Raw genomic sequence first — 25,208 nt, forward strand, 5'->3', positions numbered from 1 at the left:
CCGAATCTCTGAATAACAAAAATTTTGTCCGAATTCCGATTCGAAATGAAAGGAACCGCACATGTCTACTGGCCAGATCACCTAGTGAAATTAAAGGAAAGAAAGCCAAAGGAAATAATTGCAACCACCACATTTAGGAATTTGTAAGCTGCAAAATAATAAATGTTTGCTTTTGGGTTTAATACTACTTTAAAGTGGACCTTCACTCTAAAATCAAACTGGGGCATTCCTAATCATCTGTCCTCTCCTTTCAACAAAAGCTGAAAATTGTTTGATTACAATTTTTTTTACCTCTTCGTTTCTGCTTTTGCTGCTGGTCCTACCCCTGTGCTGCCATTTTTGCCACAGCAAGAATTATGTTTTGTTCTCCCCCTGCAGCTTCCTGAGATACCAACATCACATATCCCAGGAGGCTGCAAGAGCAAACCTATTCACATTCACATAAACAGACCCAGTGCAGATCTCATGCATGTGCATACAGAGATCTTGTATTGTGACTATTTACATACTGTTCTATAAATGGAGGAAAAGTAGTGCCTCCTGGGATATGTGATGTTGGTAGGCATTACAATCCTTCTTCCATGGTCCAGTATATAAAAAAAACACGGCACCAAATGTCTGTCTCCTAAATGTTGCAGAATCAGGTGCCAGTTAATGATTTGGCTCTGCTTTTTACAACATTCTTTGTGAGTCCAAGGCAGGAATGACACCCTGAACTCACAGGTAGAGGGCTCAATAGAAGCTGTGATGGATAGATAATTCAACCCAGAGTAGGAGTGTCATTGGATCAATGAGTGGGTACCTCTATGGAGAAACCGAGCTGTGGCTGGAGGAACCATTTCTTGTTTTATGTATTAAGCTGGAATGTGACTTTAACCCCTTTTTCTACCAGGGTATGTCAGATCGGCGGATTGGTGGCCCTATATTTACCCAGTACCATTCAAACTTCAGTGGATAAAAAGCCAACAGACAACCAATCCACCTGGTAATCTCTAGACAGTTTGGTACACTCTTTTGCGCCAATCCACGAGTACCTTCTGTTCCACTTTGGTCATCACAATGATCACATGGTAATGTTTACAGTCTTGATCCCTCCCAAATCAAGTACTTGTGAATGAGGACAGAATGTGAATGGCTCAGCAGCTGCAGCTTCATTTATTCTGTTTCAGTGACACAGGGATCATTTTTAACCCTTTTATGCCCCCTCCTTTCCTATACTTTCTATCTCCATTGGTATATTAATCCTTACACCTTTCTCATCCTGCACATTCAAACAATAACCCATTCATCTCCATCTTTCCACTGTATGTGACCAATACATTAACTCCTTTACTTCCTTCTTTCTCCTGAGTATAACCTGTACATTTAATGTATCTAGTACACCATTCTCAAGTACACCGTGTTTAACCCCTTAAATACCAGCATGTTTTTTCATTACCAAAAAAATGTGGAAACAAATGTGATCACCTTTCCATAGCTACCTTCTAAAAAAAAGGTAATTTGGGGGTTTTCATACTATTCTGTACAAAAGCTCACCTGTATTTTTATTTTAACATAAAGTAAGGGGAACTGTTTTTTGGAAAATACTTGGTCTTGTTTCCTTTTTTATAGTAAATAATAAAAACTCAGCAGTTATTAAATACCTGCAAAAGAAACCTCTAACTCAAAACAGTGTTATAAAATTAATTAGGGTACAGTGTTTTTCATGACGGAGTCATTGTCAAGCAAGCTGTTACAGCAATGAAAACTGAAAAATGGCCTGGTAATGAACTGGTAATACAGATTGGTACTCAAGTGGTTAATTCATTAAACTCCTCAAACTACTACACAGGCAACTTTCTATATGGCAGTATTTGCATATTATGTAATGGAATCCCGCCTGTCAATAAGATGGATGACAATCGTCTGTAATTGTTTCTCCATTGTCACATGTATGGACTGGGATGTGAAGACATAGTACAATCAGGAATCCTGATCAGAATTCTTTTTCTGGGTGAGTAATTTAGAAAGGACAAAAACCAGCCTGACAAGGTCAGCCTGACAGCCAAATTGAATTTTTATAAGTAGGTCAGCAATGGAAGCTTCCATATTTCTCTCATGACATGTTTCCTTTAATGGCTTTAGGGCTAGACCGGACAGCAGTTAGACTTCATGTGGACAAACAGCTTGATAACAACAAGTGGTAATCAATGTGCTGAAAATGAGGTGATTGTTAACAAGAGGCTAAATCACTTGGTAGCATGACATTAAAATCTCCCATGTAGTTTAACCTTTACGGTAGTTTTGAGATAAGGAAGACAAATGTAGCCTTTGAGTACACACTGTAGCTAATAATATATGACCCACTATTTGTTGAAAGCATTAAGTTCCTCCCCAAGAGATTGAATTGGATTAGAATCAAACTTCATGACCATTAATTTGCAAGGTTGCATCACTCGATAATTAGATTCACTTTTCAAATACTGAAGTTAGGCTTTGACATTGTTCTTGAAAATTAAGTATACAAGATGCCTTGTGTGAGTGACTTTGAAATGCATTCATACACTGCTATTCATGAAAGGAATTAGAGCCATTGTCTTCATCACAAAATTAATTAGGTACATCAGAACTAAAAGTGTGTGAAACTGACAAGTTGGGGAGAAATGAAAGGCCTTTAATTAACACACCAACTATCTGGAGAACTATTAAAGAATAATACTACTATATGTGTATGAAAATTCCCATTGTTTTTATTCTTTTTCCATCACTGTTTTCCTTATTGGTACCTTTATTTCAAATAATGAAGTCATTTTCTTAACTTATCTTTGAAAATAACAGAAATGCTGCTATGTGGTTGATATCCCTGCACTATAGCATGTTGCTCTTATATGCAAATTCTCTGAAAACTTTTGTAAGTCATGTCTTTGTTTGCAGATGTTTTCTCAAGGAGCTCTAGTTTCCTGCCATAACATAGCAGATGATTATTGAGCTTTCACATTTTCTACCCCAGCATTAATATTTTGACTCTTTTATGATTGTATAAGGGACAGCAGAGTTGATTTATTAAAAGAGTAGAGTCTGTTTACTTTTTTGCTAGTACATGATTGGGTTTTCAAAGTGAATTTAATTTTTCAATTCATAACTTCTACTCCTTCAGTAAAACACCATTAGCAACTTCAGAATCAGGGTCTGAAGTGAAGCTGAAGTTTTAGATATCCACACTATAGTCAGCTGCCCCCAGATTTTTATGATCTGGAATATGATATGAGCGATCCTACGCTAACAAGGAATAGCCAATTAAGACAGACCTAAGAAAGAACCTAAAAGAAATGTCAGATGTAGAAAAGTTGTGGTCAAATCATGAATTGACCCAGCTTGTCAGATGATGGGACATTGTTATTCAATAGGCCAATACTGGGATACTGGAAAATTCACAAGCAAAGTGTCAGAGCAGGATAGCCTGGAGATACTGTAAGTTAGTGCAAATGTCAACATGTCTGGGAAGGCAGAGTTTAATTAGGGTCAGTATGTAAAAGCTCAGCCACCCAGAGATTAACAAAACACATAACACATCTAAGAACCCTAATATACACTACATTGGTCAACCACTTTTTTTTAAGTTCTGTAAACTCTGGTCCAAGTTCTAGCAACTTGATGAATGAGAGTTCTAAAAAGAAGTTAGTTTTCTGCTAGTCTGGTGAGATCTTCCACAGCTGTAGTTAATGTGTCCAACCATCTAGTAGCTGGTCTCCATCTTTGCCTGATGCCTTCAATCTACCCAAACATTATTTCCCTCTCCAGTTATCTTTCTACTAACAGTGTAACCAAAATAGGACAGTTGTAATTTCATAATCGGGGCTGCTAGTGACATAGCCAGTTTGATCTCTTTCAACATTGATCTATTAGTTCTATGGGCTTGTCCAGGGCACGCATAAAGATCTTCTTCAGCACCACAACTCAAATGAGTCAATCTTCTTTCTGTCCTGTTTTCATTGTGTCAAGCTGTCACAGCCTTAATTGAGAACTGAGAAAATGAGTACATGGACGAGTCTGATCTTCGTTTTGAATGTAATTTCTTTACCTTTGAACAATTTGTCAAGAGTCTTCATTGTGTGGCTACCAAGTGCTATTCTGGGGAGTTTTTAGTCACTACTAGTTGCATCTTTGTTTATGAAAGAGCCCAGGAGGTTAAAATGCATTATAAGTTCTATTCTATTCCTATCAAGCACAAAATCATCATCATTTTCTGTGTTCATGATCTTCGTTTTTTATATTCAGTTCTCATCCCTTATTTGGATTTTTGGTTTTGACTCCTCTCAGTAAATACAGCACGTATTCTTTGCTGCTGGATAGGAGTGTTGTGTTGTCTGTAGAGCTTAGGTTGCTTGTATTTTGGCCACCAACTTTGATACCGACAGACTTCTTCCAAATTTGTAATGCTGAAGATGGCTTCACCATGTGGGTTGAACAGGTTAGGTGACAAGATGCATTCCTGCCTGATGCCTCATGTTATTCGAAACCAGTCAGTGTTGCCATATTCAGTTCTCGCTGCAACTTCTTGATTTTTGTAGAGACTCTTAATGAAACATGTTTAGGTATTCCCATCTGAAACAGAGTCTTTCACAATTTATCTTGATCCACTCAATCAAACGTGTTGCGAGTCAATGAAGCAAAAGTATGCAGACTTTTGGTATTCTTTGCACTTCTCTAATATCCATCTAACAGTGGCAATAATGTATCTTGTTCCTAGGCCTTCTCTGACCCCAGCCTGAGCTTCAAATAGTTCTCGCTCAATGTAAGATTGTATTCTTCGTTGTAGCATTTTCAGCAGTACTTTGCTGGCATGTGAAATGAATGCAACCATTCTGTAGTTGTTACAATCTTTGGCATCATCTTTCTTCAATATAGGAATGAACAGTGATCTTCTCCAGTCAGTTGGCCATGTTTTTACCTTACAAATCCATTGACACAGTTGAGTAAGGACCATGATGGCAACTTTGGAGCCTCTGAATACCATCGATAATTGATGAATTATTGTTCGAAAAATCTTTCATTGCAGCTATGACTTCTTCCTTTCTTTCCTTCCTTCCTCTGGTTCATCTTCAGCATCACTTTCTGGTTCAGCTTCTGCAATGTTATTCACACTGCTTTTTTATATAAATTTTTGGTATAATCTTGCCATCTCCATTTAATGTTCTCTGGATCATTCATTATCACTCCGTTCGAGTTTTTAAGCATCACCGATCTAGGTTAGAAGTCTTGCTGCAAACTCCTAATGTCCTAAAAAGCTTGTCATGTTTTTCCTTTTATGTTCTCAGCTTCACTGTTCATATGGATATCCTTGGATATCCTTTATCTTTCTGAAACTGAAGTTGAAGCTCTCGGTTCATTTGTGATACTTTCACTCATCACCAGAAATTTTGGCCTGCCTTCTTTGTTCTGTCACTTTTCTAGCTTCTTCTGAAATCCAAGGTGACTTCTTGGCTTTTTCCCTCATCTGTAATGTTTTTTCAGCTGATTCATTAAATATGTTTTTAATGTCATTCCATAACTCATTGAGCTCTTTATCTCTTGTATGAAGAACAGCAAATCTGTTGTTTAGTTTAATCCAGTAATCTTGTGAAATATAGGAGGGCCTCTAATGAACTTCGTCTTGTGAAGCTTTATCTTGATTATAAAAAAAAGCTTATGGTTGCTTCCACGGTCCTTGCTTTCAAAATTACTGCATATCCTAATTTTGCATTAGATCTATTGCTTTTTGAAGGTGTTCATAAAACATCCTCCTCTTCTGAATCTATTGTTGGAGCTTACAGTTGAATCAGGGTGATACTGATTGGCCTTACCTGTAGATGGGTTGACATGACTGTCACTAATAGTATTGCACTTTAGTACCGTCTTTGAAAGCTTATTATTGAGGATGAATGCAACACCATTTTTCCTGTAAGTTTTGTGACCATAATAGCAAATCCAATGTTCATTTGATTTAAAGTGTCCCTGTCCTGTCCATTTGAGTTCACAGATTCTTAATAAACTGATGTTGGCTTTATCCATTTGATCTTTAACAATTTCTAATTTTCCTTGGTTCATACTTCCTACATTCCATGTGCCTATGGTGATAATGTCTTTACAGCTTTTGATATCCCTTTTATGTCCAGCAACATTGACATCAGGACTGTTAGATTTAATTCCTGAGCCTCATAAATGCCAGGCTTACTCTTGGTGACCGTTAGCTCTTCCCTAACAGCATGAAGAATGTCTGCCAACCTAGGAGACCATTTTCCAGCACTATACGACAGTTCTCTTTGTTGTCTCAATGTCATCAAGTTTTCTTGCCACCATACAGAAGTAGATTTGGCGGGCCTCTCTTCTGCTCAGTGTTATTGCAATGCTGTTGTCATTGTCACATCTTCTGCCTTCAACACTGACCATGTGCTGCTGCCCAGATGGTGGTACATCATTAGTCTGATATCTCTGCTGGAACCTGTCTGCCTTGAGGGGCCTTGCTTGTAGTGAAACTACTAACTGCATAGCTTTCAGCTTCAAAGATACAAGCATACGCCAATGGCATGACAAGTCTATGTAACATGTCTGGGAGGTTAACCACTTGAGCTCCTGAGGATTTACCCCCCTTAATGACCAGGCCTCTTTTTGCTACTCGGCGCTGCACTAATTCAACTGATAATTGCGCGGTCATGCAATGCTACACCCAAACGAAATTTACGTCCTTTTTTTCACACAAATAGAGCTTTCTTTCGGTGTAATTTGATCATCTGTGCACTTTTTATTTTTCATGCTATAAACAAAAAAGACCAAAAATTTTGAAGAAAAACAATATTTTTTACTTTTCAGCTATAAAAAATATATAGTAAATTCAAAGTTGGTTATAAATTTAGGCCAAAATGTATTCTGCTACATGTTTTTGGTAAAAAAATCCCAATAAGTGTATATTGATTGCTTTGTGTGGAAGTTATAGCGTCTACAAACTATGGTATAGATACTGCAATTTACGCCATTTTTCTGCTATACAGCGATGCGCTAGTTTAACGGACAATTGCGCGGTCATGCAATACGGTACATAAATGAAATTTACATCCTTTTTTTCCCCACAAATTGAGCTTTCTTTTGGTGGTATTTGATCGCCTGTGCGATTTTTATTTTTTGCACTATAAAAAAAAAGGCTGACAATTTTGAGGAAAAAAAACAATATTTTGGACTTTTTGCTATAAAACATGTCCAGTAAAAAAAAAAATGCAAAAATCAAATTTAGTCATAAATTTCTGCCAAAATACATTCTGCGACATGTCTTTGGTAAAAAAAATCCCAATATGTGTAAATTAATTGGTTTACGTGAAAGTTATAGCGTTTACAAATGGCGGGAAAGATACTGGGATTTTTAATTTTTTTTATACTAATAATGGGGGCGATCAGCGACTTATGGTGGCGATCAGGGACTTATGGCGGCAATCAGCGACTTATGGCGGGACTGCGGGACTGTGGCGGACATTTTGACACTGGGTGGGAACTGGCTTGGGGTCACTGACATCCCCAGTGACACCAATACAGTGATCAGTGAAAAAAACCCCACTGATACTGTACTAATGTCACTGGGGAGGAAGGGGTTAACATATTTAGAGTTTACTGTATAAGGGGAGTGTTTTACTAGGGGGCGGGGTGTGTGCTGGACGGGGGGAGGGAGGGGGGAGCTGATCGAGGGAGAGAAATTCTTCTCTCTCTCTTCAGCTTGTCGGGGAACTGTCACAGAGCAGGCTGTGTATAAAGAATGCAGCTCTGCTCTGTGTCAGTGATAACAGCTCATCGCGGGAAAATGGCCGGTAAAAACCAGCCGTGACCCGGCGGCTGACACCCGCTGCGGACACCCGTGGGACAGGCAGGGCGGGCGCGCGCCTCACGCGCGCCCCCTACCTGTTTTGCGGAGGTCCGTTTTAAAACGTCGTTTTGCCTACGAGCGCCACCCTGCCGCCGTTTATAGGCGGTGGCTGGGCGGCATGTGGTTAACCAAAGCAGCCTTTAAATAAATTAAAAGCCCTCCACAGGGCATATTAAAGCATGCACATAAGATTTTTTGTCATAACTGTCATAAATGGAGAATACACTTGTGCTGTTTGTCGAGCCATTTATTTTTGTAGAATTTTTAAAGGGGCAGTACACCCAAACCATCATCAGTGTTTTGTAGATGTTGGAGAGTTAAACCACTTAGCTTTTTTTTTGGCAGAAAAGTTCTAACCTTTCCCCACTCTGTGCAAAGCTACAATTATGATAAAGTTGAAGTTGGCCTTTAGAATAATGGAGTATGCAGCTGGAGGAGTAGAAACACCTTGAAAGCTTCGCAAAAACAACTCTAAGTTGCATTAGAATAGAACTAGACATTATTGTATGGAGATCTCTCTCACTGATGGAATTCCCAAATTATAAAACAAACCAAAAGAATATTCAGTCCACCACTGTACACCTACAGCTGATATATTATTTTGGGTGGTATTTATTCTGTAAAGCTCCCTAAACATTACACAAGTATGCTCTAGCTTAAATGTTGTTAGTATGTGATGTGTGTCCATATATATTTAAGGTTAGTCCATAAATACTAAAAATGAATATACTGTAAATACCACTTAAAGTTATGTGAAAGCTTTCAGTGCTGAAATCATGCATATGAAAAGACAGTAAAAATGCAATATGCCATAGAAGATGCTCATTATCAGTAAGGTCGTATATTTTGCTATAGATTTCATATTGTTAAGTTCATCTGATAACAAACATTTATTTTCATTTAAGAATTCTAGTATGTGATTGGTTCCTCTTGGGAAATTATCTTTTGTTCTGTTTTTGGTTTGAGCAGCTACTGAATGATCACGAATTTACAGTACATCATGTTAAATATGCAAGAAAAGGACGTGAAGCTGTTTGATATGCCAGACACTGAAGAGCCCTTGTTAGACATGTAGCCAGCTCAAATGTTGGTGACAGCAAGCACAAGAGAGGACGACAATACCAGAATTAAATACAATTATGCAGAGTGTTCAGTGGAGATGCACAGCTCATTTTCTATTAAATCCCGAAAAAGTAAATTTGTAATTGTATATAATAGACATTAAAGAATTACACTATTCATGTTGAAAATAAATTGAGGGATGCAGGAAGTCTTAAATCTTCAAGCTATATTGGCAAAAACAGGAAGCTTAAACATTGTAATAAAAAACAAACAAAAAAAAAACTAGACCAACCCAGTGTATACTTTTACCAGCAAGCTTCATTTTTTTTGCTCATGTCCTAGGAGGGTGGGCATTGTATTAAGTGATGTGAAAGTTTGAACTTCAATCTTGCTGCCCTTCTACAGTGATTTGGGTCCTTCTGGCCATTCAACCTTCCAGTCACTGGCTCTTAGCTGCTACCACTGCTACTAGTTGAGTTTTGAATGTAGATGAGGACTTGCCTCTTACCCTGGGCCTGTATGTTTCATGGCCATAAAATGCATGCCCCTGTACCATCACCAATTGGTATCTGATTTACCAACTGTCTTAGAAGCTTCCAAGCCATGGGCTACAGGCTTTGTCTGATTCTGAGTCAATAAAATCCTTGTAGAATGAGGATACCCTTGATAAGTTGCAGACTATTGCTAGTACTCCAAAGTTAAAGAACACCATTTAAGCTCTTATTGATGTTGTGGAACTAGAAGCTAGATGATCAATCTGTAGCTTCTAACAGTGTTGTTTTCAGCATTGGGTCATATTGGGTCCTGTGGCAAGGCGAGGCCACGCGACTGTGTAAAAGGGCAGTCTAGGCAAGGATTTGCAGAAAACAGGCACAGTAATGGTGCAGGTGTGTTCTGGGTTCATATTAGAGCCAGGATTAGAGTTTGGTGTTCCGCCCTCCTGGGAGTCCATGTGTGTTGTAAGGGAGCAGAGAGGTGCATGGCTGCATAATACTGTCTAGGACAGGACAGACAGAACCCTGAGCCTGAGAGAGACAGGCAGCATTTTTAGGAGTACCTTGGGTAGGGATTGGGGGTGATTAGGATGCTCCAAAAAGAATTATGTACAAGATGAGGACACTAACTTTCTTCTGCAGCACTTTAAGCACAGTCCTTGTAGGGGCCAGTAATGGACTTAGCTTAGTTGAAGCTGACAAAGGCACAGGCTTATTTCTGTAAACAACTTGAGCAGAGTCCCTTTAATATAGAAAAAGATGGAATAAGCTCTGCAGGATACCAGCCAGTTTCCCCTTTTCCTGCACTCTCAGCTGACTCTCAAGCACCAGAGGGGTAGCAGCAGCCCACAGTCTCTAGGATCTCTCACACAATCTGTACTGATAAATGTCTTCAGACGAATGGATGCCTCCTTCCAATATCCTTCATTCAGCTGAGGCCTCATGAACAGCAAGCACATGGCAGAACTGTCTGGAGGGCAGCAGGCCCTCTAGGCTAGACTCCTCCTCTCCAGGACAAGACAAAAAGACTAGATCTCAGACTATTTATGGCTGTTTCTCAGCAGCCACCTGTGCAGAGCACACAAAGATTGGCTGGGACTGTATAACTATTCATGCTGACCATTTGCATTACTCCACACCTATGTTCCAGAACTATCCTGGTGGCTCAGGAAATACAGAGTGAGAGCAATTAAATCTGCAGCCTGTGTGACACAGAGTTATGCAGGCCATAGACGGGTCGTTTATCGGCCAAATTTTCATCCGCACGAAAGTTAGTGGGGCCAGCTCGTCGGCCGGTTTTCGCAGATCTCCTCATTTATTTTTATCGGTCATGCTGGAAAATCCACAAAAAACAGCCGTTTTTCGTGGACATTGGTGGCAGCATTGGCAACGGGGCCGACCGATTTTTCGTTTATCAGCCGACAATTCGCCCGTCTATGGCCTGCCTAAATCCTAAACAACCAAATGCAGCTGCACTGACTACAGTGAACTAGAACTAAATATGCTTAACCCAGAACTGCAGCCACACTGAGTACAGTGAGACAAACTAAATGTACCTAACAACAAAAAACAGCACCACTAGATACAGTGAGTCAGAACTGAATCTATCTATTCCTAGCACCTATGTAGGAGTGTGCACATGATTAACAGACCAAAGGGTCAAATCCATGGCTGAATTACCTTGCGTGATAGGAAACAAACAACTTCATGTTATGCCTGTTTTGAGAAAAATGCCAAATGCCCAGGTATTATATTAATCCTTTGGCTTCAATACATTCTAAGGCACTGACTTAAAACAAGCATGTAGATCAGGAAAGTCAGATGAAGTCATTACTACTGGTCCAGGAAAGTGACTGCCACGGAAGCCACTGAATCAACATAATAACCAGCCAGTAACATTTTCAAAAGGAGATCAGCAAAGGCAGCCTTTATATTTCTTCAACAGAGGTTCCTTCTAAGTACTTACCCCATAATTTGGGAGTGTGTTGTATATTGAAGTCCTGCTACTTTGCATACCAGCTGCTTTCTATTAGCAAAACAATATAACAAAAGTGTTCTTTAAAATACAATAGAAATGTTTTTAATGTTTCATGTAGTATAAATTTTACATCTGTTTTATTTAATTTCAAATGTGTTTATATTTTTATAACAGACACGAACTTATGTTTGACAAGCCATCTACCCCTCCATCATTAGATTTCATCACACGTACTAGTATGGACTTACGAAAAGTTATGGAAGATCAGGTAAGCAGCAATCTAGATACAGGATTAGTGAACTAGAATACTCGTCACTGTGTCTTTAATTTGTTCCACAGATACCACTAACATTGCAGAATGCTTATGCAGGGAGTTATCTGATGGCCTTTGCAGATTTAGCAATATTTTATAAAGTTTTTATGCTTTCCTCTTGGCGAAGTTCAGGATGCTCCCAACCAGGGGAAGGATTCTGAGGGTATAAGTTCTTTTTTTTTTCATAAATCATGATCATAAAGCAAACTACAGGCAAACACGTTTTCTTAAAATCTGCTGTGTAAAAACATGTTTAATCACAAGAGGTGTATGCCATTTTAGATTGCTGTCCTTTTTTTTTTTTTTACATTTTACAATTTCATTTATGCCAGATATTATACTTCCAATGCTGTGGATAGGAGGGCTGCGGCTCTCATACATATAAGTTGTACTCTCACTTATTCACCCCTTCTACCTTCTTGTTCATTCATTGAACACTATCACCACATAAAGCATCCATATTGCCTACTTTTTATCCTAATTTTGATTATAAAGGACTGGAATCTACTGTACTCTTAAAATGTATTTTGTACAATTGACAGTCTTTTGCTAGTTGCCCATGTCATCACTCCCAAACCTGAGAAAGAGAGACACTATGGAGCAGATTTACTAAAATGGGTGCACTCATAATATGGTGCAGCTGTGCATGGTAGCCAATCAACTTCTAACTTAAGTTTGTTCAATTAAGCATTAACAATAAAACCTGGAAGCGGATTGGTTTCTATGCAGAGGTGCACCAGATTTTGCACCAAGTAGTAAATAACCCCCTTTTGGGATGGAGAAGACATGGACATGGCAAAATTGGGCTGAATACTGGGTGTGGCTGAAAGTCTATAGTATACAGTATGCTATACACATTCTGCAGTCCTTGGTTGGGAGCATTAATGCTCATGGGGGGGGGTAAGGGGGCCAAATTGATGCCGGCAGTGGTGCGGGGCATTGGCTAAGTGCATGGCATGTGTGTGTTTGGGGGGGGAGACGACATTGTAAGTCACATGGAGGGAACAATAGGGTTTAGCAAGAGTAACAGGTGGGGCAACAGTAGTGCCCAGTGGGGGGTGATGGGAGCAACAGTATAGAGAGAGAGGTGGGAGGGCACCCAGTAGGAAGGGGTTGGAGAGGAACGCTAGTACTCGGCAAGGGTAGCAGTAGTGCACAGGGGAAGTGCGGAAGAATGTTCATGCACAGCGGAGGATGAGGAAACACAATGTTGCCCAGCAAGGAATAGGAGGGTGGAGAGCAAAAATAATGCCCAAGGCGGAGAGGATCAATAGTGAAATTAGTGTCAGGAGAAAACACCTCGAGCAGAGGTCTGTGTCCCACATTGCTGCACTCTCCATCTCCTCTATGTCAGAACTATATAGACCTTGTCGGGCAGGAGATCAGAATCTTTTACACAGAGTCTGCATAGAGTTGGAGCCGGGTACATTTATGCCATGTACATGTAGTTTTGACAGCATTCTATGACATTATGACATTGGTCCATATATAAAAAATGACTGGGTTCTGAATATGTATATAAGGCACTGACCCATTACAATGTACAGTCATGGCCGAAATTGTTGGCACCCTTGATATTTCTCCAGGAAATCATGTATTTCTCACGAAACGTATTGCATTAACACATGTTTTGCTATACACATGTTTATTCCCTTTGTGTGTATTGGGACAAAACAAAAAAAGGGAGGAAAGAAAGCAAATTCGACATAATGTCACACAAACCTCCAAAAATGGGCTGGACAAAAGTATTGGCACCCTTTCACAACTGCGGATAAATAAGAATGTTACAAGCATGTGATGCTCCTGTAAACTCACCTGGGGCAAGTAACAGGTGTGGGCAATATAGAAATCACACCTGAAAGCAGATAAAAAGGAGAGACGTTCACTTAACCTTTGCATTGTGTGTCTGTCTGTGCCACACTAAGCATGGACAACAGAAAGAGGAGACGAGAACTGTCTGAGGACCTGAGAACCAAAATTGTGGCAAAATATCAACAATCTCAAGGTTACAAGTCCATCTCCAGAGAACTAGATTTGCCTTTGTCCACAGTGCGCAACATTATCAAGAAGTTTGCAACCCATGGCACTGTAGCTAATCTCCCTGGTCGTGGACGGATGAGGAAAATTGATGAAAGATTGCAACGCAGAATAGTCCGGATGGTGGATAAGCAGCCCCAAACATGTTCCAAAGACATTCAAGCTGTCCTGCAGGCTCAGGGAGCATCAGTGTCAGCGCGAACTATCCGTCGACATTTAAATGAAATGAAACGCTATGGCAGGAGACCCAGGAGGACCCCACTGCTGACACAGAGACATAAAAAAGCAAGACTACAGTTTGCCAAAATGTACTTGAGTAAGCCAAAAGCCTTCTGGGAAAACGTCTTGTGGACAGATGAGACCAAGATAGAGCTTTTCGGTAAAGCACATCATTCTACTGTTTACCGAAAACGGAATGAGGCCTACAAAGAACAAAACACAGTACCTACGGTAAAATATGGTGGAGGTTCAATGATGTTTTGGGGTTGTTTTGCTGCCTCTGGCACTGGGTGCCTTGACTGTGTGCAAGGCATCATGAAATCTGAGGATTACCAAAGGATTTTGGGTCGCACTGTAGGGCCCAGTGTCAGAAAGCTGGGTTTGCGTCCAAGATCCTGGGTCTTCCAGCAGGACAATGACCCCAAACATACGTCAAAAAGCACTCAGAAATGGATGGCAAAGAAGCGCTGGAGAGTTCTGAAGTGGCCAGCAATGAGCCCAGATCTAAATCCCATTGAACACCTGTGGAGAGATCTTAAAATTGCTGTTGGGAAAAGGTGTCCTTCCAATAAGAGAGACCTGGAGCTGTTTGCAAAGGAAGAGTGGTCCAAAATTCCGGGTGAGAGGTGTCAGAAGCTTATTGATGGTTATAGGAAGCGACTGATTTCAGTTATGTTTTCCAAAGGGTGTGCAACCAAATATTAAGTTAAGGGTGCCAATACTTTTGTCTAGCCCATTTTTGGGGTTTTGTGTGACATTATGTCATATTTGCTTTTCTGCCTCTGTTTTATATTTGTTCCAATACATACAAAGGGAATAAACATGTGTATAGCAAAACATGTGTTAATGCAATACCTTTTTTGTGTGAAATACTTGATTTTCAGGAAAAATATCAAGGGTGCCAACAATTTCGGCCATGACTGTAGTTTACTACTCTTGACCATGGTGTCTGTTGTGAACAATATTTGAATGCTAAACAGCCATATTTGCACCTGTACTGGTGTTATAGCAACATTCTCTTTGCTGCCAGTCTTCTTCTGGCAGACCCTGCATTTATTTTATTTTAGTTATTTAATAGTTCTGCCATGAATTAGGCCATGTAATTTTACCACAAATTTCTGATTCTAGGTCTTGCATGAGTTGCATGAGTAAAAAAAAACTAACACAAAATCATCTAAACAAACTTGACTATTATACTTTTTAAATATAATTAGTCAAAATTTAGGTCAGGGACTATGAATTACAGGGCCCCATAGCAAAATTTTAATGAAGCCTTTGGCTAACTCTCTGTAGTGTCATCTGTGTCAACTGTGACAATACATGTCACTGTTCATAACATAAAATATGCCTAAATCAAGGACAGGCAGCAGGTGAGCTGCCAGCATAGTCAGTACACTATAGACGACCAATGCTGTGAATAAAAGTTATAGTTGCACTAATAATAATAATAATACCCATAGTGATATCAGCTGTTCTATAAGGTTTTAGCTGGGAAGAAATGTGTGGGCCTTTGATAGCACTAAGCACACAGTTAATTTCAGTCTGTAGACGATTTTCAGAGAGCAACAAATCTACGAGGGGCATTCAAGTCAAACTGCGGCTTTTAATTTTACAGGTATAAAAATGGATGCTAGTGTGGCGGTACTACACTCAGTAGCACATGTCACAGGCCACTCCAGAGACCGTTAATCAAGATAGCAGACAACAGTTTTAGTGCGTGCATGGAACAACGTGCGGTGATGAAGTTTCTTGTGAACAAAGGTGTAACATTTGTGGATATCTACAGAAGACTTCAAACACAGTATGGTGATGGGATGCTTAGTCACAGCAAGACATCTGATTAATGTAAACATTTCCAAGATGGCCGTACGTCCGTCAGTGACAATGCAGGCTGTAGTGGTTCCCAGCCCACAGCAGTCATTCCTGTAAACATTCAGCATGTGGAACGGCTGATCCTGGATAATCGACGCATAACCTGTCGTGAAACTGCACAAGAGATGAATCTTAAGTGAGTTCCTCGGAGGTCAGCATTTCAGCACTGATGATGAAGTGATGCAGGCTGTCTTAGGATGGTTCAGGTGCACTGACAAACTTTCTATGCTGAAGCTTTCCAGGCATTAGTTAAATGCTGGAATACATGTATAAATATAGCAGGGGAGTATTTCAAAAAATAACTGCAGTTTCCACTCCTTGAAATTTGTTCTTTCATTATATGAACTCAAAAGTCCCAGTTTGACCTGAACATCCCTCGTACACTGCTAAGACAGCTAAGCAAATGCTTCTTACTGCACAGAGAGAGATCTGAGAAGAGTAACAATCCTGAGGTCTGACTTCAGCCCCTTTATACTAGAAACGTCACAGTTGAGATTCCCTTACAGTCTTCCTAATGGGTCCCCCTCCTACCCTTGGCCCCATAGCAGCCTTTGGGCTGTTGTTATACTACTGATTTAGGTTTCTGTTTAGTACGGTAATTGGATATCTGGTTGGAAATATTAGATTTACCCAATGTAAAGGGTAACTTTGACCCACAAAAGTATGAGTAGTGTTTTCTACAACAAGCAGATGAATTAGCAATTTTAAGACCAGGGATTTCAGAACTGGTACACTTCAGCACTGTAGTCACTGGTACTGTTAATGTAATGTTAATGATTAGGTTAGAAGCTGGGTCAAGACAGTGTTAGGGTCAGAAAGGGTAGTTGAGCTTTGGACATCTTTTGTTCCTGTTTGATTTCATGTATTCACTGCTGTGAGCCATAAATGATCATTTCTATGCTGCAATGCATGTGTGTAATCACTAGATGTCACGGTATTTGCTATGGTGTTAAGAGCACACGTCTTCAGACCAGGTTTTAGAACAAGGAATAAAAAAGGGATCCCAACTCCTACAACATAAGCCACTCCACTAGGTAATAAACACTTCTCCTAATCATCCTTCTGCATATCTGATTACATTTGCCTAACATTTAAAGTGGTATTAAATCCAACAGAACAAATTCTCCTGCAAATGTAGAAGCTAAGTCCAAAGGCGCTCCGTGTGCTCATTCATCCGGAGTGGAGGCACTCTAACACAGGAAGTGTGCTAGTGGCCAGATCACCAGGTAAAAACAGAGAGAAAAAAAGCCTAAAAAAGAAAACTGATGCAGCCACAATATGTAAAGACTGGTAATCTGCAATATATCATGTTTTTGGGTTTGGGTTTAATAAAGCATTAATCATACTGGCTGAGCTTATTGATGAAGTTTAGAAGATTGTTGTCAGAAAGCTGGAGTGGAGAATGGAAGATCCATATCCTTCAAGATGTGCTTTCTGCCTACCACAATAGGATGCCTGGAATCGTATGTGTGTGTTAGGTAGGGGGGATGTCTTAGCAAAATTTATGTAGGGTCTGTCTGTTTCTAGTATCTACTAGATATCCTTTAATCACATAAGTGCATTGCAGTAGAGAGGTCATCTTTTATGGCTTCTGATCATGAAAACAGTAAATCCAAGTGGCTATGTGGAGAAAATGCCTTCTCCATTCCTTGACCTTGTCTGCAGGTACATAGCAGACATAGACAAGGTAAATTTGGAAAAAGCAATGTTTACAATCACTTGGCCTGTGATCACATCACAGAACAGTGCAATAAAAGGCCCAAGGAAGATTTTATGTGGAAGGCTGCATTGTATCTCTGGATATATTAAAATAGCTAATGTGTTTTAAAACTATGCGTAACCATTAAATGCACAGAATACCCTGCAGTTTATATTGGGTTATTTCTGTTGTACATTCTTTGCTAATTAATAGGATCTTCAACAAATTCATAACATCTCTCTAATTATTTTTAAGACATGCAATGTCAAAAGCCAATTACTGAATTATTAATTTGTTTATAACATTTATTAAATGTAACATGAAACTGCAGGATGGCAAGCTAAAACTCAGAATGTAAAAACAGGGCTATTAATTAGGTATTGTTCAGTTCTTGAAGACAGGATATCAAATGTATCTCACACATGCATTTGTTGGATGCAATCCAATTAGCGCCCAACACTTTTCAGTTTAAAATATGTCATAAAATTTTGTTATTTTTTAAAATTCATTCCTTAGTTTATTTTTTCAAGATGGTCATATAATTCAGCTATTAAATAAATTGAAAATGCTTAATTTGTATTACAACCAAACATTCACTGCAGGTGAATCAATCACTGTACTTTAAAACACATAACATGGAAGATCACCCAAAGTGAATATTTGGTGGATACCCACTGCATTAGAATGTTTTTTAGTTTAGTGCATGTGCTTTTTGCTGCTTATTGAGTGTTTTTTATTTTTAAGTGTCGATAGTTTAAAAAAACTCTGGGGGATCTTAGCAAAGGCAACATACAGGGATATGGGAAATGGTATTGACACAAACACACACACACACACACCCGCACAGGTTTAACTGGATGAACTGATGTCTTTATCCAACTTTACCAACTATATAAGCTGACATGCCCATTTTAAATGCACCGTAAAGAAGGCACATAAGCACCTTTATTTGGTTTTGACCCATTGAACAGGGTAGAATAGGTTTAAGGATCACAAGCACTGTGCAGTCATATTTCCAGGGGGGCGTGCTGGCCTGCGATGCAAGTGTATAATAACAATTTATCCCTGCTTTAGTAAATTAGCCTCAATACAAGTAAGCCAGAGGATTGTCAGGACATCCATTCAATTCTGTCATGACAGTTGCACTTTAAATGAGTATCTTTTCTGCTTTATGTGAAGTGTCTCCTCTCTAGATCATCCTCTCCCTATATAGTATGTAGGATTTTCACTACAAAAAAATATGCAATAAGCAGGAATTTGTTGTTTAATTTTTTGCAATATTGATATTGTACTGTTTTTTAAACAGTGGGAGAAAGAGCTTAAAATCAGAATTGAAAAGGAAGAAGAAGAAATGAAACAAGAGCAACTAGAACATAAGAAAAGAGAAGAAGAACATTTCAAAGAAACAATGAAAAAACGGGAGGAAAAACTAAAGAAGACAAGCAAACCTTATGAGCTTCCTTAATATTATGACATGTACATAATAACATATTAACAGGACCACATCACACACTTTATTTAATATGAGTACATATTAAAAAATATACCATTTAAAAAAGAAATACAATTATATTCTTTTTACAACTTGCATTGTAAATTATCCTACCTTCAACAAGATATTAATCCTATATCAGGTGGCGCTGTCTTGATGCAATGAAAGTTTACCCATATTCCTCGATAGCAACCATTGTCTTCTATTTCAGAGTGTAGAAAACGTTACAGAGACATGAGTCATAAGCAGGGGCGGACTGACAACTCATGGGGCCCCCGGGCAATTGGGCTCATGAGGCCCCTGTGTCCTTGCCCACACTCAAAACACACCCAAAAAAGCCTATAAAAGGTACCAGAGGCATTTTATGGGGCCCTCTAATGACCCCAGGCCCTCGGGCAGTGCTTGAGTGCTCGAATGGTCAGTTCGCCCCTGGTCACAAGTAATAAGCTCTGCAATGAACACACAAGGAGTTATACATAAAAACAGGAGAAAAGAAAATTGGTGCTATAGGTGACATCTCCACTTTTGTGCTCACTTTCTTTCTGTAGTTTTTCATGAATCAGTCCCTATTGCTCGTCTGGTGTTGTCAACTATAGCAATCCCTGTATACTGATTTTAGGAAAGGGTATCTGTGATATGTCAGAAAAAAGAGGGTGATCGGTGTCTGGTAACAATGTCTATTGGAATTGAAGGTGATTTCTACTCTACCTATAGATAGTTCAAATCCCTCTTCGACTTATTAAAGTTGAACTTTGGACAGGCGGCTAAATACAGTTGAAATACATTCATGAGAATCAACGCTTGCTACTGGATTTATAATTCTGTGCAGGTGCTTTTGAAATAAAAAAACAATAATGGCAGCAGTTCAGATCAGTCTAAAACTAGCAAAAACAGAAGAAAGGTACACATGGACTGGGCAACATAGAAAACAATTTATAGGGTCCAAGCACACTTTAATTTTGAAATGAAAGTGTGAATAGGGACTTTTTGTGTTGCTTTTGGGCTCTAGGTACCCCATGGGACTTCAATTGCTGCACCAGGACTGGACTGTTGCTCAGTGGTCCAAAGTCCTCTTTTTGGATGAAAGTAAGTTTTGCATTTCATTTGGAAATCAAGGTCCCAGAGTCTTGAGAAAGAGTGGAGAGGCACAGAATCCAAGTTGTATGAGGTCCAGTGTGAAGTTTCCACAGTCAGTGATGATTTAGGGAGCCATGTCACCTGCTGGTGTTGGTCCACTGTGTTTTGTCAAGTCCAAAGTCAGGGCAACCCTCTACCAGGAAATTCTAGAGCACTACACGCTTCCCTCTGCTGACCAGCTTTATGGAGATGCTGATTTCATTTTTCATCAGGACTTGGCACCTGCCCACATTGCCAAAAGTACAAATATCTGGTTTAATGACCATGGTATCACTGTGCTTGATTGGCCAGCGAATTTGCTTGACCTAAATCCCATAGAGAATCTGTGGGGTATTGTTAAGAGGAAGATGAAAGACACCAGACCCAACAATGCAGATAAGCTGAAGGCCACTATCAAAGCAACCTGGGCTTCTACAGTTGCAAGAAAAAGTATGTGAACCCCTTGGGATTACGTGAAGTTTTGCATGAATTGGGCATAAAATGTGCTCTGAACGTCATCTAAGTCACAACAATAGAAGAACACAGTCTGCTGAACATAATACTACACAAACATTAGATGTTGCTATGGTTTAATTGCACATAACATGTAAACATTCACAGTGCAGGGAGGAAAAAGTATGTGAACCTTTGACTTAATAACTGGTTGACCCTCCTTTGGCAGCAATAACCTCAACCAAACGTTTCCTGTAGTTGCAGATCAGACCTGCACAACGATCTGGAGTAATTTTGGACCACTCCTCTTCACAAAACTGTTTCAGTGTAGCAATATTCTTGGGATGTCTGGTGTGAATCGCTCTCTTAAGGTCATGCCACAGCATTTCAATCAGGTTGAGGTCAGGACTCTGACTGGGCCACTCCAGAAGGCGTATTCTGTGCTGTTGCAGCCATTGTTTTGTTGAATTACTTGTATGCTTTGGGTCATTGTCCTGTTGCATCACCCATCCTCTGCGGAGCTTCAGTTGGCGGACAGATGGTCGTACGTTTTCCTGCAAAATGTCTTGATAAACTCTGGAATTCATTTTCCCATCAATGACAACAATCCGTCCAGGCCCTGAGGCAGCAAAGCAGCCCCAAACCATGATGCTCCCTCCGCCATGTTTTACAGTGGGTATGAGGTTTGGTGTTGGTGTGCTGTGCCTTTTTTTCTCCACACATAGTGTTGTGTGTTCTTCCCAAACAACTCAATCTTGGCTTCATCTGTCCACAGTATATTTTGCCAGTAGTGCTGTGGAACATCCAGGTGCTCTTTTGCAAACTTCAAAACGTGCTGCAATATTCTTTTTGGACAGCAATGGCTTCCTCCGTGGTGTCCTCCCATGTACTCCATTCTTGTTTAATGTTTTCCTTATTGTAGATGTGTCAACAAAAATGTTAGCATGTGCCAGAGATTTCTGTAGGTCTTTAGCTGACACTCTGGGATTCTTCTTTACCTCATGCAGCATTCTGCGCTGTGCTCTTGCAGTCATTTTTACAGGACGACCACGCCTAGGGAGAGTAGCAACAGTGCTAAACTTTCTCCATTTGTAGACAGTCTGTCTTACCATGGACACATGAACATCAAGGCTTTTGGAGATACTTTTGTAACCCTTTCCAGCTTCATGCAAGTCAACAATTCTTGATCGTAGGTCTTCTGAGAGTTCTTTTCTGCGAGGCATGGTTCACATCAGACAGTGCTTCTTGAAACCAGTAAACCCAAAACAGGTGTGTGTTTTTTAAGGGCAGGACAGCTGTCAGCAACACATCCAATATCATCACACTGATTGGAGTCAAGGTTGGCTCACTCCTGGCTCCAATTAGCTCTGGGAGAAGTCATTAAGCTAGGGCCTCACATACTTTTTCCTCCCTGCACTGTGAATGTTTACATGTTATGTGCAATTAAACCATGGCAACATCTAATGTTTGTGTAGTATTATGTTCAGCAGACTGTGTTCTTCTATTGTTGTGACTTAGATGACGTTCAGAGCACATTTTATGCTCAATTCATGCAAAACTCCATGTAATCCCAAGGGGTTCACATACTTTTTCTTGCAACTGTATAACACCTCAGCAGTGCCACAGGCTGATCGCCTCCATGCCACGCTGCATTTATGAAGTAATTCATGCAAAAGGAGCCCTGACCAAGTATTGATTGCATACTATACTCTTCACGGACATACAGTACTTTTCAGTAAGCCAAAATTTCTGTATTAAAAATCCTTTAAATTAATCTTATTTAATATTCTAATTTTTGAGATACTTAATTTTTGGTTTTCGCCATGTCATCATATTTAAAAGAAAGAAATGCATGAAATATATCACTCTGTGTGTAATTAATCTATATAATATATGAGTTTCACTTTTTGAATTGAATTACTGAAATAAATAAACTTTTTGATGATATTCTAATTTATTGAGATGCAACTGTATATCAATTTTAAAGCAGTTTTAAAGCGTAAAAGTTTTTGACTTTATTGCATCCTATTCATTAACCACTTGAGCTCCTGAGGATTTACCCCCCTTAATGACCAGGCCTCTTTTTGCTACTCGGCGCTGCACTAATTCAACTGATAATTGCGCGGTCATGCAGTGCTGCACCCAAACAAAATTTACGTCCTTTTTTTCACACAAATAGAGCTTTCTTTCGGTGTAATTTGATCACCTGTGTGCTTTTTATTTTTCACGCTGTAAACAAAAAAGGGCCACAAATTTTGAAGAAAAACAATATTTTTTAATTTCAGCTATAAAAAATATATAGTAAACTCAAAGTTGGTTATAAATTTAGGCCAAAATGTATTCTGCTACATGTTTTTGGTAAAAAAATCCCAATAAGTGTATATTGATTGCTTTGTGTGGAAGTTATAGCGTCTACAAACTATGGTATAAATACTGCAATTTACGCCATTTTTCTGCTATACAGCGCTGCACTAGTTTAGCGGACAATTGCGCAGTCATGCAATACAGTACATAAATGAAATTTACATCCTTTTTTCCCCACAAATTGAACTTTCTTTTGGTGGTATTTGATCGCCTGTGCAGTTTTTATTTTTTGCACTATAAAAAAAAAGGCTGACAATTTTGAGGAAAAAAAAACAATATTTTGGACTTTTTGCTATAAAACATGTCCAGTAAAAAAAATTCAAAAATCAAATTTAGTCATAAATTTCTGCCAAAATACATTCTGCGACATGTCTTTGCTAAAAAAAATCCCAATATGTGTAAATTAATTGGTTCACGTGAAAGTTATAACGTTTACAAATTGCGGGAAAGATACTGGAATTTTTTATTTTTATTTATACTAATAATGGCGCCGATCAGCGACATATGGCGGCAATCAGCGACATATGGCGGCGACCAGCAACTTATGGCAGGACTGCGGGACTGCGGCGGACATTTTGACACTGGGGGGGGAACTGACTTGGGGTCACTGACATCCCCAGTGACACCAAGGGGATGACCAATACATTGATCAGTGAAAAAAAAACACTGAAACTGTACTAATGTCACTGGGGAGGAAGGGGTTAACATTTTTAGAATTTGCTGTGTAAGGGGAGTGTTTTACTAGGGGGCGGGGGTGTGTACTGGACGGGGGGAGGGAGGGGGGAGCTGATTGAGGGAGAGAAACTCTGTAGATTCTCACAAGCTGTCAGAGAACTGACACAGAACAGGGCTGTGTGTAAACAATGCAGCCCTGCTCTGTGTCAGCGATCACCGTCAATCGCGGGAAAACGGCCGGTAAAAACCGGCCGTGACCCGGCGGCTGACACCCGCTGCTGACACCCGCGGGACAGGTAGGGCGGGCACGCGCCTCGCGCGCGCCTTCTACCTATTTTGAAGGCAGCCGTTTTAAAACGTGCTTTTGCCTACAAGTGCCGCCCTGCCGCCGTTTATATGCGGTGGCTGGGCGGCAAGTGGTTAAAGTGGTTGTAAAGGCTCATGGTTTTTTACCTTCCTGCATTCTATACATGAAGATAAAAAACCTTCTGTGTGTAGCAGCCCCCTTAACACTTACCTGAGCCTCATCCTGGTCCAGCAATGTCCACGAGAGCCTTGGTTCTCCAGGGACTCTCACTCCTGATTGGCTGAGGCAGCAGAGGAAGCCATCAGGAGAGGAAGGGCCAAGCCTCGGCTCTTTGTGTGAATGGACACACAAAGCCCCGATTTGGGAGCGAACTTGCTCGGGTGCCCCCATAGCTGCTTTCTGTGGTGCACTCAGCAGGATGGAAGGACCAGGAATGACGATGGGGGACCCAAGAAGAGAAAAATCGGGGCTGCTCTTTGCAAAACCATTGCACAGAGCAGGTTAGTATAACTTAATTTTTTTTATTTTAAAAAATGAAGATATAATATCATTTTAATTATAAAAATAAAGGTTCAATACATTTCTGACAGACTAAAGTTTTCAAATCAGTACTCACCTTGTCCAAAGATTGCTCCTTTTGTTTGTGTGTCTTTGGCCAATACTGGATAAGTAACTTGAACCCCTTATTGCATAGATTATGGCTATTTATACACATGTCCTTTCTTGTTTTCCATGATGTTTAACATTGAGAAACATATGAATCTGCTTCATACCTCTGTTTCTTAAAACAGCAATTTAGATCTCTTGATCTCTATTTAATTACATGTTGGCATTAGCAGCATTGATTGCAGTGTGTTAAAATGTGTAAATGTTAAAAATGTGTAAAAAACAACTGGTTAAATCTCCATGCGGCTAGAGGTTAGAATCACTTACGTAGCCCTAGCCTAAGGGTGCAGGAGAAGACAGTAGACATCAGGGGCTGACTGACAACTCATGAGGCCCCTGTGTCCTTGCCCAAACTTAACAAAGCCTTTGAAAAAGGTACCAGGGGCATCTCATGGGGCCCCCTACTGACTCCGGGCCCTCGGGCAGTGCCTGAGTTTCCAAATGGTCAGTCTGCCCCTGGTAGACATGTACATACAACTAGGGACTACATGTAACAATGCAAATGGATTCATGGTGTGCAAATCTTATAGCTCTTTGTAGTCTTTGAGTTAATTCTAGCACTTTAGTATTCTATGAAGATAGTAGGAGAATACA

The 25,208-nt window shown here is 39.9% G+C and overlaps 1 protein-coding gene across 1 annotated transcript in view; it reads left to right on the forward strand.

The window, feature by feature from the left end:
- TMEM232 (transmembrane protein 232) overlaps positions 1–20,620 on the forward strand; it is a 314,394-nt gene extending 293,774 nt beyond the window's left edge. The window contains exons 13-14 of the mRNA XM_089684744.1: positions 11,576–11,669; positions 18,848–20,620. Of these exons, the coding sequence (XP_089540870.1) occupies positions 11,576–11,669; positions 18,848–19,006 (253 nt within the window). The 3' untranslated portion in view covers positions 19,007–20,620. The remainder of the gene's footprint in view (positions 1–11,575; positions 11,670–18,847) is intronic.
- The last annotated feature ends 4,588 nt before the right edge of the window (positions 20,621–25,208 follow it).

The sequence above is a fragment of the Staurois parvus genome, unplaced genomic scaffold (assembly GCF_062004578.1).
Source record: "Staurois parvus isolate SC_StPar_1 unplaced genomic scaffold, SC_StPar_1.0 ptg000354l, whole genome shotgun sequence".
NCBI classification, from domain to species: domain Eukaryota; kingdom Metazoa; phylum Chordata; class Amphibia; order Anura; family Ranidae; genus Staurois; species Staurois parvus.